Source organism: Charadrius vociferus, unplaced genomic scaffold (assembly GCF_000708025.1).
Source record: "Charadrius vociferus isolate BGI_N301 unplaced genomic scaffold, ASM70802v2 scaffold621, whole genome shotgun sequence".
Classification (NCBI taxonomy): Eukaryota; Metazoa; Chordata; class Aves; order Charadriiformes; family Charadriidae; genus Charadrius; species Charadrius vociferus.
Genome location: NW_009646926.1, coordinates 411451 through 426109, shown reverse-complemented (window position 1 = coordinate 426109; position 14659 = coordinate 411451). Strand labels below are relative to the sequence as shown.

Below are 14659 nucleotides of genomic sequence, written 5' to 3'. Positions count from 1 at the left end.
GGGGGGGGGGGGGTGTTGGAGGTGGGTACCCCTGGCTATAATAAAATTCAGAGACTGGTTCTTAATTGCCTAGCTGTTTGATCAAGTGAATTAGGTACTTAGGTATCTTAGTGTTTAAAAAGAAAACAAGTAAACCCCTTCCTCTTGGATCTGAGTCACCCATTGGCAAAGTTTGTGTCTTGCGATACTGTATTTATGCAGAGAAAATCAAATGCAACTTGCAAAACCATTTTGTACCTACATATAATGCCAGAGTAACTTACATGTGCTTGTGACCGCAGATGCTTTAAATGAGTCTGACTTAATCCCTCAGGATGCTCTGTTAGTTATCATTCTTGGTCAGCCCCCTTTTCAGAGTAACTGTTCTTCTGTCTTGTTAGTGTCATGCACAAGATGAGGGGGTTTTGCAATTTTTAGCTGATGATCAGATGTGATTGCAAGAGTAGTGCCAGGGTGACATTAATACCAATGTTTAAGCATTAGCTGTGAGAGCTGTTACTTGATTGTGCCAAAAGGTGTAGAGAGGAACTGGGGGGAAACTGGTTTCCTGATGCTGGGAACTGTTTAGTCCTGGTTTCTCCTGACTGGAGAAACCTGGCCTCCTGTGTTAGAGCCTATTTAGTATGTGATGGCACTGAAAGGCTCCATTCCAAGCTGGACACTGTTGCTCTTTGTGTAAGGAGAGATCATCCGTGCCTTACAGCCTGAGCTGTTTGGAAACAATAAGCCAATCCTAAACTAAAAGATGGCTTTGATTTTAAAAGTGATGCCCCCCCTGGATAATTAGGGTCTGTTCAGACCCTTGCCTTTCCCCCCCCAAAAGGCAAGGGTCTGAGCAGACCCTAATTATCCATCACATGAGTTAACATAAACTCACGTAGAGCCATGCTGAATTTAATGCATCTAGTATTGGGGCATAGAATCACAGAATTGTCTAGGTTGGAAGAGACCTTTAAGATTGTAGAGTCCAACCATTAACCTAGCACTGCAAAAACCACCGCTAGACCGTGTGCCTCAGCACCACATCTGCCCGTCTGTTAAGCACCTCCAGGGATGGCACCTCCACCACTGCCCTGGGCATTCTGTTCCAACGCTTAACCCTTTGGGTGAAGAAATTTTCCCTAATATCCAATCTAAACCTCCCCTGGCACAACTTGAGGCCATTGAGGCTCTAAATGAGCATAGTCTGGGCTAGACATGTCACCCTGCCACTGAACAGTTTTGCCATGTAGTGTGTATGTTCCAAACTCGAAATGTCTTATTTCATCAAAGGAGGGATTTTTATCCATTTACTCTCCCTTGTGGCAGTTGCCATATTGGGCTGTTGATTTTATTTTCAATTTCTTTCAAACTGTGTTACAGCATTGTAGGGTTTCTGAATTTTGTTGATAACGTGGGTTTGTATAGGTTGGGGGTTTTTTTCTTAACTCTTAAAAGTACACAAATACTAAAGAAGACTTATTTATTTTTTTTTAAGTGTTCCCCTAGAAGAATTGTAGTCTAACACAGAGCAGAATAGGGAGTCAAACTGTTCTAAAGATCTCTGGGTGTGTTAAGTCTTTTATGTGGGAAGTTATGCTTGACGCTTATCAGCAGTAGCATTGAGTAGCACAGGCAAGTGCTGCATTGGTCTCGATGCAATACTCGGAAGAGTTATGAATCTCTCTTGAGTTAAACTAATGTGTGTGTGTGGTGGGGGGGTCCCTTTTCTTCAGACACAGGCGCCTGGCTTTGCTGAAGCAAGTGAGCATCCGAGAGAACTGCTGCACGCTTTGCTGTGATGAGGTAGCGGACACAGAACTCAGGCCATGTGGACACAGGTAAAAACTTTAAAAAACGAAACAAAAAAAACCTAACACACGCGCACACGCACGCGCGCACACACACACACAAACCACAACCAACACCCCACCACCACGCCCCAAAAGACAAAACCAACAGAAGTCCAAAACCAAGACACAGAAAATGTGTGTGTTTGAACATAGGTGAGACCAGATGCAGTCCCTGCTTACCTTGGGTGAGTCCCCAGCATAAAGGAAGTAATGAATCATTTTAAGGATGTGATATATTCAGAAGTTAAGCATAGTATTCCCACCGTTCCCCTTGCCCTGAGCAGATTTCATCCTTAACTCTGTGGGTGTTTGGGGCTGGGGAAGTACTGTGGCTACAGTACTATACATGCTATCCCTGGGCTACCGAGTCCAATACCCTCATCTCAGAGGTTTTGCTAATGACTACTTCCTTAGTACTGGTACTGTGAAATCCAGATCACACTGAGGAGAGCAGAAAATTCATTATATTCTCAAATACTCATTAAGTGTTCAACAAATGGATTGTCTAAAGTCACAAATTCCTCTAAAAGCTAAAAATGAGACAGCTGTGTGAGCAATACTGTAGCCTACTAGGAAATTTAATCAGTTAAGTCCAGTTGCTTAGTGTTTTTTAGAGCCCTCAAGGAAGCAGTAGGAAGCAGTCTTGCCATGGGTCTTCTGTCTGGATCTTACACTGGGCACATCTCTTCTCTTTGTGCCTCAACCAGAAGCGGAGACAGCTTCATGCAGGACACTGGGGCTGCTCTTCTCCAGACTGGAGCAAGTGTTCACAGAATCATAGAATTGTTGAGGTTGGAAGGGACCTTTAAGATCATTAAGTCCAACCATTAACCTAACCTGACAGAACCACTTCTAAACCATGTCCCCAGGTACCACATCTACCCTTTTCTTAAACACCCCCAGGGATGGTGAATCCACCCCCTCCCTGGGCAGTCTGTTCCAATGTTTAATAACCCTTCCAGTGAAAAAAATGTTTCCTAATATCCAATCTAAACTTCCCCTGATATAACTTGAACCCATTTCCTCTGGTCCTATCACTTGTCAGCAGGGTGAAGAGGTCAGCCCCCACCTATCTACACCCTTTTTTTCAGGTAGTTGTAGAGAGTGAGAAAGTCTCCCCTCAGCCTCCTCTTCTCCAGGCTAAACAACCCCAGTTCCCTCAGTTGTTCCTCATAAGACGTGTGCTCCAGACCCTTCACCAGCTCCGTTGCCCTTCTTTGGACACACTCCAACACCTCAATGTCCTTCTTGTCATGAGGGGCCCAAAACTGAACACAGTACTTGAGGTGGAGCCTCACCAGTGCTGAGACAGGGGGATGGTCACTGCCCCAGTCCTGCTGGCCACACTATTGCTAATACAGGCCAGGATGCTGCTGGCCTTCTTGGCCACCTGGGCACACTGCTGGCTCATAGTCAGCCGGCTGTCCACCAACACCCCCAGGTCCTTTTCTGCCAGGCAGCTTTCCAGCCACTCTGCCCCAAGCCTGTAGCACCACATGGGGTTGGTGCAGGACCCGGCACTTGGCCTTCTTGAACCTCATACCATTGGCCTCTGCCCATCGGTGCAGCCTGTCCAGATCCCTCTGCAGAGCCATCCTACCCTCAAGCAGATCAACTAAGCCTAGCTTAGTGTCATCTGCAAATTTACTGAGGGTGCATTCAATCCCCTCATCCAGATCATTGATAAAGATATTAAAGAGAACTGGCCCCAGCACCGAGCCCTGTGGGACAACACATTCAGATTAACAAAAGCATGCAAGCGTGATCCACACCGACTGCATGAGCAGTTTCGGCTCTGCAGGGTGCTGAGCAGCAGGATCTCCTCTCAAAGCCTGTGGATCCACAACACCTGACTTGGAATTCCTAATCTCCATGCTGAAAGACTTACCTTTCCAGCATTTCTAGCGGCCTAACTAAACTACTTAGTGCTTACATATTTTCTTTTCCTTTTAGTTTTTCATACTGTAAATGTGGGCTTTAACTCTTTTTTTTTTTTTTTTTTTTTTTATTCTGCTTCAGTGACCTGTGCATGGAGTGTGCCTTGCAACTGGAGACCTGCCCTTTGTGTCGACAGGAAATACAAACCCGAGTCAGACAGATCTCTCACATTTCATGACACCCGTGGAGAAATACCACAGACTTGTTTTTAATGAACTCCAACCAATACTGAAAGGGGAAAGCATCTCTAACCAATCTTTACGCACATAGAACCATAGCCACAGCCAGATTTCATGCTAAACTGTAATCTGTTTATCTTAAAAAATGAAATCTTTAATAAGCTATTTCAAGTTGCCAGCAATGGGAACCGGTTTCAACCATAAGGAGAGCTGGTAGGTCAGTGTGCTATGGCTGTTGGTTCCTCCAAGCAAGACCATAGAAGAGTGTCTCTCTTCTTCCCCCTTTCCTTCTCGCCTGTCGCAAGTGCTGAAAAAAATTTGCACTGGAAGTACACATACAATGCATTTTTGAAAAGAAGAGGAAAGAAGTATCTCCTAAACCAGGGCGGTTCTGTCTTGTGCTCGAAAGTCTCTATTTTTGGCAGAAGTCAGTACTAAAAGGAGAATGCCAATGTTTTCCTGTTTAATGTAGCCTCCTGCTGGTCAGAGACTCTGTATTTTCCGACAGTGGATCTTAAACTGCTCAAAGACTTAATCTGTACACAGACAGATTTGAAAAGACAGTGTGGAGACTGTAGAGAAACTCACATGTTTTAATAACTTGGTGATTCCAAAGAATGTTCTGATTTGTTTTTAAACGTTAAAAGATCGGTGGTATTTTCAAGTACATAATGTTTCTGATGCTTTTAACTTCAGTACCCACATTTTTTTTGTGAGGATATAATTTTCAGGAGGTATTCTTAACTAATTATAACGCTGGACTGGAATTAATTTGATATTCTGGGTATTTTTTAAGATATCATCAAACATCTTTTTTAATCAGTGTTGTTTTTGAAAGTTATGTTCACTTTGGAAATATTGAGCTATCTTAAAAGATTAGAGGAGAATTTTGGGCCGGTTTATTTAAAAAAAAAAAAAAGCAATGTTATTTGGATAGCAAGTTCGGTCTTATTCTGTAACTCTTCAAAAATGCACCTTGCTTGCCACATGTCAGTCCTGCTCCAAGCAGGTTTGGGGCCACACTTCATATTTTTGATAGGGATCATACAGTGGGAATCTCTGCTCCAGTTTAATTACACATTTGTGACCTTTGTATGCAAAGGATGCATTTCAGCGGGCAGCTTTTGACTGTTTTACTAGGTTTCTACAAGGAATTGGGGTTCACAGCTAGTGTCAGTGAAGTAGCACAAAAAGTGGTGGTTATGCTTATTTTGCACCAACTGAGGATATGACTCGGTCTCTTCCAAGACTTGTACAGGTTTCTTATTTTAATTATCAAGCTATAGAGTAGAACTCTACTAATTCACACACAACTTACACCAAAACCATCCCACTTCTTGGCAGTGATTCAACAGCAGAGACTGTTGTAGTGAATTCTCATGCTGTGATGTATCTTATTTTTAAAATCGTTTATCTTTACTGTACTATCAAGTATTAACAAAGCAGAGCTGAAGCTGCTTCTTCCTGACCTAACTAGGAACAGAGAGCTCTGCACACAGGTTCTAGAATCAAGCGCTCTGGTAACTCCTTTCACCTTCTGCCTTTGCTAACTCAAGGGTGCTGAATTTCATCCAGATTTTTTTTTTAAAGGAAAAAAAAAAAAGGAAAAGAGTGTCTCCATTGACCCTCTGGTGTCTAATGTGTGAATTAAGAAAGTTCTGTCCATCATTTTCTTGTTGACTTTTTTCCAAATATAGACTGAATCCAAAAATGGAGGGCTGGTTAGGCTTTTTGCTAAAATGTGAATTCTCTTCCACCTTGGATGCCTGTTTTGATTAAAGTCAGACTGGCAAATGTGCCATGGGGATGTAATTTCCTCACTGACTGTACTTAATGCTGTTTTGCTGTAATCCACGTTGCCAGTCAGGGCCGCATCACCTTCCTGCTCGGTGCTGAATGAGCAAACACGTGAGTACCATTACTGCCACAAGGATCTTAGAATTTCAGAATCACTTGATATTTTAAATGCTTCCAAATGCAATGATAGGTCTTTATCCCTAAGGTCCAAAGATACTTTAGGGAAGAGGTGGGACAGAACCATTTTGAACTCTGCCTTAATAGATTCTAGGAACTTCAGGGCTTTGGTTTCCCTGGCCAGGATTAACTGAGGTAAAATTTTTCAGAAGTGCCTAGGACTCCTGATTTGTATCAACTGCTGTATGAGATTAAGCTCTTTAAGGCCCGGGTCCACAAAAGCTTCTAAGTGTCTGGTGTCCCCTTGAAACAGAGGTGACTTCAGAGCCTTGGTGCCTTTGTGGATGCAGGACTAAATGCCTGTGTTCTTTGTTGAAAAGAATGTCAATGCTTTGGAAAATTTTGCCCCAGACCGTCTTCCATGCAGCTGCTGCTGGGCAGAGGAAGCCAATGGTGCCAGAGGAGGGAGCTGCATTGCAGAGAACTGTCCTGTTCATTTCACAGAGGGAAAAGACTGCATAATTTGACTGGCTTTCTGCTGAAATCCATAGTGGGGGCTCAATTCTCCATGACTGGTGCAGTGCCCCCCTCAGTCCCTGCCCCAAAGGTGCTGGGGCAGGGAGGCAGTAGCTCCACAGGCCCTCAGAAGGGGAAATGAGTTGTAGTGAAGCTGTCCATTTGACAATAAAAACGTCTTGAAGGCTGTTTGTTGTTCTCTCATTCTTTTGCTTCTGTTGAGAGCCAGGCTTACAAATGTTTTGGTGCCAGAGGGTGAGGCAGGCAGCCTGTGGAAGAGGGAGCCGTTCCTTGAACATGAAGTTGGCAAGAAAATTGTGTGAAACACCCGAGTGCAGCTTTCTGCCGGAGCGGCCCAGGCCGTGCCTGGGTGAGGTGGGCTGTAGGCACCTGTGGACAGTGAACCAGGCTGGGGTCTCCAGCCCTCGGGGCCCTGATCTATGAGGGGAAACCCGCCGATACGACGTTTGCGTGCATCATAACGAAGCACGTTATTTGTTTTCTTTTTGTTTCCTTCCTAGGACAGCCTTTGATGCCTGGACGCTACACTGCTCAGCACACCGGCGCCGCCAGGCCTGACGGCCCATCATGGCGGCGGTCCCCGCCCGCGTTTCCCATTGGGCCTTCTGGTTTGGGGGCGGGCGGTTCTCAGCCACCCTCGCTCTCCGATTGGCTGTGGGCGGGGCGGAAGGAAGCGTTTCCTAGGAGACGGGCGGGCTGGAGGGTAAGGGAGGCGGTGCTGGCTCCCTTCACCGGCGGTAGGTGCGTGACAAGCGCCAGTCTCCTGTGCTCCTTTTGGAGAGGGCAGATGACGGCCCCGTCGCCTGCGTCCCTTGGAGGAGGGGGAGGTGAGGCAGGCCGGCTGCTGGGTCCCCCTGGGGAAGGCCGGGGCTGGCGGCTTCGCTCTCCCCAGGAGCGAGAAGGGGGAGGCGAGAATCGCACTTATCCCTCCTGGTGCACCTTGATGCTATAGAGGGGGCTCCCACCCTCGGTGGGCTGCTCTGAAGGCCAGCATTGGGTCTAACCCAGCAAGGGTGGTGGGAGCAGCGTGTCCCAAACGTGCACCCAGAAGCCAGCCAGCCTATCTCAGTGGCTCTGGGGTGCTGTGTGCCTCATACTGTGTGGTTGGTCAGTAACTGCTCACAGCCAAGGGCCTGGCCAGGGTGCAGCCTGGCACTGGCCTGGCAGGTGGGATCGCTATGCAAAGCCTGGCCTATGAGCTCTTGGGGACACACTGGACTGGGGTAGTGTCTTCATCTTATCTGGCTTCATTTTCTTGTGTCTTTCTAGTAGTCAGCCATAGATGCTTCAGGAGAAAAGATGTAAACATTTTGTGAGGAGCGGCTGAGGGACCTGGGGGTGTTCAGCCTGGAGAAGAGGAGGCTGAGGGGAGACCTTCTCGCTCTCTACAGCTCCCTGAAAGGAGGGTGTAGTGAGGGGGGGTCGGGCTCTGCTCCTAAGTAACAGGCGATAGGACAAGAGGAAACTGCCTCAAGTTGTGCCAGGGGAGGTTTAGATTGGATATTAGGGAAAAATTCTTCACGGAAGGGGTTGTCGAGCACTGGTACAGGCTGCGCAGGGCAGTGGTGGAGTTGCTATCCCTGGAGGGATTTAATAGATGGGCAGACATGGTGCTGAGGGACATGGTTTAGTGGTGGGTTTGTCAGTGTTAGGTTCTTCCAACCTACACGATTCTATGATTCTAAAACCCCTTTAGAGGGACTAACTGCAGGTATGTGCAGTTTTGAGCCTGTTCTGTGAGCAGGCTGCGAAAGTTCCTGGAGAATTTGGGTTATTATAGAAAAGAGGGAGCGGTAACTTTGGAACAACATGATTTTAAAATTCTTACATCTAAAAATTAAAGATTCTCTCCTGATTCACTGTTTGAGAAGTGCATGCTAATTTAACAATTGAATTTGTATTAACATCAAGTCATGTGTTATTCCTTAGTACTTTGTCTGAAAAAAAGCAACCCCTGACGGCAGCAATACAGCAGATTGCTTCTCCTCCAGTCTGGTTATGCAGTAGCAATGGAGACTTCTGATGAAGAAAACTTTGGTGTAGCTGTGTGAGTATGTTACATTCTGTGTCAGATTGTCAATAAACTAATTACTAGTTAAAATATCTTAATAGGAATGTAATTGCACGAATGAATTACACTACACTGATTACCAGATTCTCCCTCTTAGGAGAACAAGGATGCAGAAAAATGCAAAGCTTCAGGAGGGAATAACATCAGTTCAGAGTTTAGGTGAAGTCAAACTAAATATAACCGCAATGACTATAGCACCAGATAGCCCTGGCTGAGTGATTAAAATAAACACTGTAAGGCTGAAAATTGGGGGTTTTGTGTTCATTTTAAATTCAAAATTTCTCTCTTTTTTCAAGAGCATGTGTTGTTTTGTATCACGTATTCCGAGAAGAGAGTATTCCTCTATGTTTGGATGTGCTCCTTCTAGATGTGTGAGACCTTTTATGGGTCAACAGACAGGTTTACAGACAGAGTCTCCTGTCTTTGCATGTAAATAGAAAGCCAGGAGCCCTGTTGCCTGAAGTCCCGAGTGTGATGCTCAGGGTATGTAGTGCTTCGACTGTGCTGTGCCAGCTCCTCTCCTGGTGGTGTCCTGCCCTCTGGTGGAACAGCACACTTTTCCAGTCCCTTGCCTTACCTTTGCTTGTCTCCCAAGGCTTAACAGATCAGAAATGTTGCTAGAATGTCACTTGGTGATTGGACACCTCTTTTAATCAAATATCTTTTCCTTTTCCAGGTCAGAAAGAGCCCTGCTGGCTAAACTGTTGTTGGATTAGTTTCTCTGGGCTGTTATTCAAAGCAAAATAAATGTAATGAGTTTTTTAAAACTTAGTCTAAAAGAGTGTTCTGCTCTGTTTCCTAAAGAGGAATCTGAAAGAGAAATAGACATTTAATTTTAATTTCATTTAAATGGTGCTTTCACTGATCCAAGCCAAGGAGCACCTGTGGATTATTTACTGTGTCTGCACAATAATAGGTTTAGCAGAGGAATCCCAAAATTCTGGTGCCAAAGGTTTCTTCCCTGGATGACTTCAGATCAATAATGGTGTTTAATATTTGCTCATGATAGAATGAGTTTAGGAGATTATGCCATTTATTTGTAGCATTTAGGGATGTTTCTTGCACAAGAAAAATGTTTACATTTCTTCAGTTATGTAATATTCGTGTATACATTGAGTGTAAGTGGTTCCACAAGACCAAGTATTTCAAAATATTCTCTAGTGTGTATAGAGTTCTGTGATCACCATGTAGAGTTACACAGGGAAGAGAGCAGAAGGAAAGCTTGTGGTAGCAGCTGGGATTTGTGGGTTGGAAAACACGTAATTTGCCATTCTAATTACACTCTTTACATCCTTCTGCACTAGGACTAGAATTACCTTGACAGTAATGCCAGTAAAACTTTTTCTTTTTTTTTTCAATTAGGCACCTTACCAGGGGGAAATACAGTAGAGGGCTGATGAGAATCCCCATGAAGCAGTGTTAGCATCAGTATTGTGGATTATTTTGTAGGTTGAAACTAGGAAATTATTCACTTATCTTGTAATTACTGGGATTATTTTTGCTTAGGCTTTTGTTACCACTTTTTAGTTTTAATTTTTATTTCTGCTGTGATTGAAGTATATCTTTATGCAGTACCGTCTTCCTTTGCTTTCAGGTCCTCTCCTTCAGACGCAGAGTTTGATGCAGTTGTCGGGTATCTGGAGGATATCATCATGGGTAAGCTCTGCAAGTAGTTACAGATGACAAGAGGAGTGCTAAACGTATTGTAAGCTGCTCTTCTGTTAACAGGCATACAGAGACAAAATACCCCTGCCTGCTTTGTGGAAGCTTTCCTTCCTTTCTTCCCCTCACCCCTAACTTGGTAGCATAGTAAAAATACACACAAAAGTCTTCTATGTGCTGTTTGCACAACAGTGTGCTTATGAGTCTTGAAAATTATTCTCCGCACCACTGCAATATGCTGCTTCATAAATAAACAGTAAAGACACTTGTAAGTCTCACCTGGAAATCAAAGCTTTCTGGAATTTTTACACCTTTTTATAAAGGGAAGAGACTGTGAGAGGTCCCTTCCCCAGCTCTGCCTAAACCTCTGGTAACGTGTTTGTCACGATATGCTTAGAAGCTGCCGTGGTTTGTCCAGGCAATTTGCTGTAGTGCCCAGCTGTTGTGGCTGCAGGCAGCTTTTTGTAATCTGTAATGTAAGGTGCCTGTGCTGCAGTTTAAGTATGTTGTCCCATGTCCTGTTTCTGCTGAGCACAGAGAACGGTTTATATGCTCTGTTTCTGCAGCAGCATTTCAAAAGCTGGAGATGGGTGTCATCATGTCTTGTCACTTTTCACTTTTTTGAGACTATCCTGAGTTGATTTTGTTGCATGTAACTTGCACGTATGCATACAGTTGTGGTGTAGCAGGACCTTTTTATAGCAGGGATGTTGAATAACACCAATCTCATCGTGTGAGCTTAGGCAAGAAAAGGTGCTCAATTCTTGGCACTATAATTTTAACTGAGAAGTCAGTGTGTGCAAGGAAGTAGTGCACAAGGTGGCCAGACAGAACGCATGCTAATGGGCCATCAGCTGCTTCATAAGAACAGCATATAAACTTTTTGACCATATCCTTCCCAGAGAGATGTCGATTCTGCAGCCTCTGTTCTCCTGGTGATGTACTTGAACCTGGAGAAATGTTAACGACACTAGTTTGGAATATGTTAGGGTTTAGAAAGCTGAGACTGGTGTGTTTTAACACTGTGTAAAGTGTTAAAGTGTTAAGTAAACTTTGTATTTATACCCGTTCTGCTGAATTCAGTGGTGACCTACTGTGTTCATTTTTATTCTTGTTTCCTTTTACAACTGGAAAAAAATCAGCAATTGAAAGTGAATGTGGGAGTTTCACTAATATTTTTTAATTCAAGGAAAAAAAAAGTTATTTTGAATTCTTGTAGGGAAGAGGTAATTGCTTTTGCTGACTTGAGAGCCCGAACAAAAAGGGGTTCAGAATAAATAACCTTATTAATAAAATATAAAGCAGAAGGACTTAATTGCTAATACTGAGTGTAAATGAAACTTGTAAAAATTAATTGTAGACCTTGCTAGGTGGACATGTTCATACCGTGCCATTCTGAATACACAGTTGCTGTCCCAGCGCAGGCTGATGCATTGCTGCCCTGCTGCTCTGTCTCCCGTAGTGCTGCCCTCCGCCAGCGGCCTCTGCCTTCTCACAGATGGGTCAGACGTGGTGGCTCAGCAGCAGCTGCGGTACTGGAGTGACTGACCCTGCACGTGTGCAGGGCTCCGTGGTTACAACGGGGTAGCAGAGGGCTAGTGAATGTGGGGTTTGTGTTACAAAAAGAATGACTAAACTCGTAACTGTATGATGCGTTTTTGTTGTGGTGCAGATGATGATTTCCAGTTAATACAGAGGACTTTTATGGAGAAGCACTACCAGGAGTTTGATGACTCAGAAGAAAACAAGCTCATCTATACTTCTATTTTTAATGAATATGTAAGATACTTTTTCCTATTTTTCGTATATACTGCTTTTTTAATTTTTATTAAGGCCAGTGTCAGGTCCTGTATTCCTGGGTTTACAGCAGAGCGAACATGCTGCCTGCTGTCTCTTCCTGAAGCACAGTCATGATCTGTGAGCAAGAAAGATGTGTTCTGGAGCTCTTGGTTCCTTTTTTTTCACCTGAAAATTTCTACAAATGCTTTGGAAGTTGTGTATCTCTCTTGAATAGAAATTTAGCCTATTGCTGTAGTAAATAAAGTGCATAACAAAGTTTGTTCTTTTCCAGTTGTATTATTTCGTGGATTGGACGCTTCAATTACATTCTTCATGCAAAGCATGATTATAAGACTATACCAGCCAATACTATTAAATGAGTTTAAAATAATTTGTTACTATATACAAATAGTCAGCGTTTGCTCTCACCAATATTGCCAGCAAAAATGTTCAGCTCAGTGCCTCAGCGGTGGTGTGAATAGCTGAACTGGCTTATCCAGCTGAGGAATCTGCAGCTGTTTGCCCAGTGAGGATAATAAGAAGTGTCAATAAGGTGTTATTGTAAGATGCGCTGTTTTGAAACCTGCTCCTGAAATTTGTTATGATGTTACAGAGATGCTTTGGTTTTTTTCAGATCTCTTTAGTAGAGAAATACATCGAAGAAAAATTGCTTGATCGGATTCCTGGTTTTAATATGACCGCTTTCACAATGTCATTGCAGTAAGTCTCTGCTTTGTTTTTGGTTGGGGGTGGCTTATGTGCCTCTCAATTAATTCCTTTTATCTAGATTAAAGCTTAGATTTGACAGTGGTCCCTTTAGAAAGAGGTTCTTCTTTAATTAAAAAAAAAAAAAAGGCATTCATGCAAGCAATGACTGACCACTTTTCTTGCCTTCAGCATGTCTCCTACTCTAAATTTCTGAACTGTCATGCTGAAATACCTTGTGTTTTAGGGGGTAGGAAGAGAAATCACAATGAGAACACTGGAGGGATTTTATCACTTTGAAGCCAGACCCTGAAAAGGTTAGGTGCCATTTCTCTCTCTCAGGCTCCGTGTTGGACACTTACACAGCCTGGTAGCCTTTCAAGAGTCATGTGATGAAATACCTTTATCACAATTCTTGTATGAAGCATTCAGAGAAGAATTTGGTTTGTCTTAAGCTTTTGCATTTGGTCACGTTAGCTTAGCCAAGTTCATGAAGAAATCACTTTGGAAAGATTCAAGGGTTTTCCCCTTGAATAAGAAAATCAAGTGCAATTGGGAACTGAATATCTTAAAATATTTGAGTCAATTTAATTTTAATTTTTTTTTATAAGACATTGGGAAGTTACTGTGAGTGCACGTAGCATGTTTAGAAGATAGACTGTTTAAGGTAAAGCTCCTTTTGATAAGAATTCATAATTTAAAAAAAAAAAAAACCAAACGAAACCAATCCTTGACTGTTAAAGTCCTATTGAAGTATGCCAGTATTTCAGCGCAGAGTCTTTCTTCCAAAATGTTTTCATCAAAAGTCCTCTACCAAGTACCATCAGTGCAGTCCCTCGTTCTTAAGGGGTGTGTATGAGCGTTCTGTGCCTCTCCCCAACCTTCCTCACCTCCCAGGGGACTGTCTAACTGTTTCGGTGCTCAAGATAAATAAATAGATAAATGCTAGTTGGGTGTTAATTCTTTTGACTTACAGGTCATTTTCTTTGTCTAGTTTTCAAGGACTGATTTGGTACTCTTAAGTCTTGGATTTAGATAAATGTAATATGTTAATGTGCTTGGATTGGAAATACTGCAAGGTATGGCTGAAGTTTTACTTTCTGATAGACCTGTAGTAACGTTCTACATAGAACATTTTCTAATTCCCCGACTTCTTCTCTCTACAGACAGCACAAAGATGAAATAGCAGGTGATATATTTGATATGCTTCTCACATTTACTGACTTTCTGGCTTTCAAAGAAATGTTTTTGGATTACAGAGCTGTAAGTATGTCACATTTTTAAATTTTCATTGGCATAATGGCTGTTGGGTTTGTGTAGCTCTGCCTGAGAGTGCCAAAGGCAGTGTTACTATAGTGGCACTTACTCAAAGGCTATACATGGTCGAAAGGAAAATAACTTTACTTGAGTGGCTATTTAAACTCAAAATGCACATTTAATAATTTTTAGAAAACATGAATGAAGCTGGCACGTGGAGCGGTTGTTCAGAAACACGCGCATGTCTTCGAATGTTGGTTTCCAGCTGAACATAGGGGAACAATTTTTTCCTGTGTGGGTGACCGAGCGCTGGCACTGTTTGCCCAGAGAGGCTGTGGAGTCTCCATCCTTGGAGATACTCAGATGCCATCGGGACATGGTCCTGAGGGAGCTGGGCATTGGACCAGATGACTTCCCAAGATCCCTTCCCACCTTGACTGTTCTGGGATTCTGTGATAAGGGGGTGTTTTGGTTTTTATTTTTTTCTCGGCCAATCCAAAATTAGCTTTTTAAGCTTATTCCATTTGTATTTCTCCTCCTCTCTGTCCAGGCTGGAGAAACAAACAAAGTATTAAGGTTTTTGGATGAGCCTCTTCCTAGGGAAATGAAATACATGTAAATGCTCTCCCGTGTCTGTCCAGTGGCAGCTGACAAAGGACCGAGGACAAACGAGTCAAAGTTGTTGTCAGAGTTGTGCCCTCTGCTACTTCCCCCCACCCCTTTAAGTTTTGTGAAAATGGGGGCAGGTTGAAGAGAAGGAGACAGTCTGTGTGTCAGCAGCAGGA

At 43.4% G+C, this 14659-nt stretch overlaps 2 protein-coding genes across 2 annotated transcripts in view; both read left to right on the top strand.

Moving 5' to 3' along the window:
• Window positions 1–4480, top strand: part of RSPRY1 (ring finger and SPRY domain containing 1) — a 24827-nt gene extending 20347 nt beyond the window's left edge. Inside the window, exons 13-14 of the mRNA XM_009894461.1 lie at window positions 1716–1820; window positions 3852–4480. Coding sequence (XP_009892763.1) covers window positions 1716–1820; window positions 3852–3948 — 202 coding nt within the window. The 3' untranslated portion in view covers window positions 3949–4480. The remainder of the gene's footprint in view (window positions 1–1715; window positions 1821–3851) is intronic.
• A 3929-nt stretch (window positions 4481–8409) lies between these two features.
• The window catches only part of ARL2BP (ADP-ribosylation factor-like 2 binding protein), an 8334-nt gene continuing 2084 nt past the window's right edge, over window positions 8410–14659 (top strand). Inside the window, exons 1-5 of the mRNA XM_009894460.1 lie at window positions 8410–8447; window positions 10066–10127; window positions 11806–11912; window positions 12547–12632; window positions 13784–13880. Of these exons, the coding sequence (XP_009892762.1) occupies window positions 8410–8447; window positions 10066–10127; window positions 11806–11912; window positions 12547–12632; window positions 13784–13880 (390 nt within the window). The remainder of the gene's footprint in view (window positions 8448–10065; window positions 10128–11805; window positions 11913–12546; window positions 12633–13783; window positions 13881–14659) is intronic.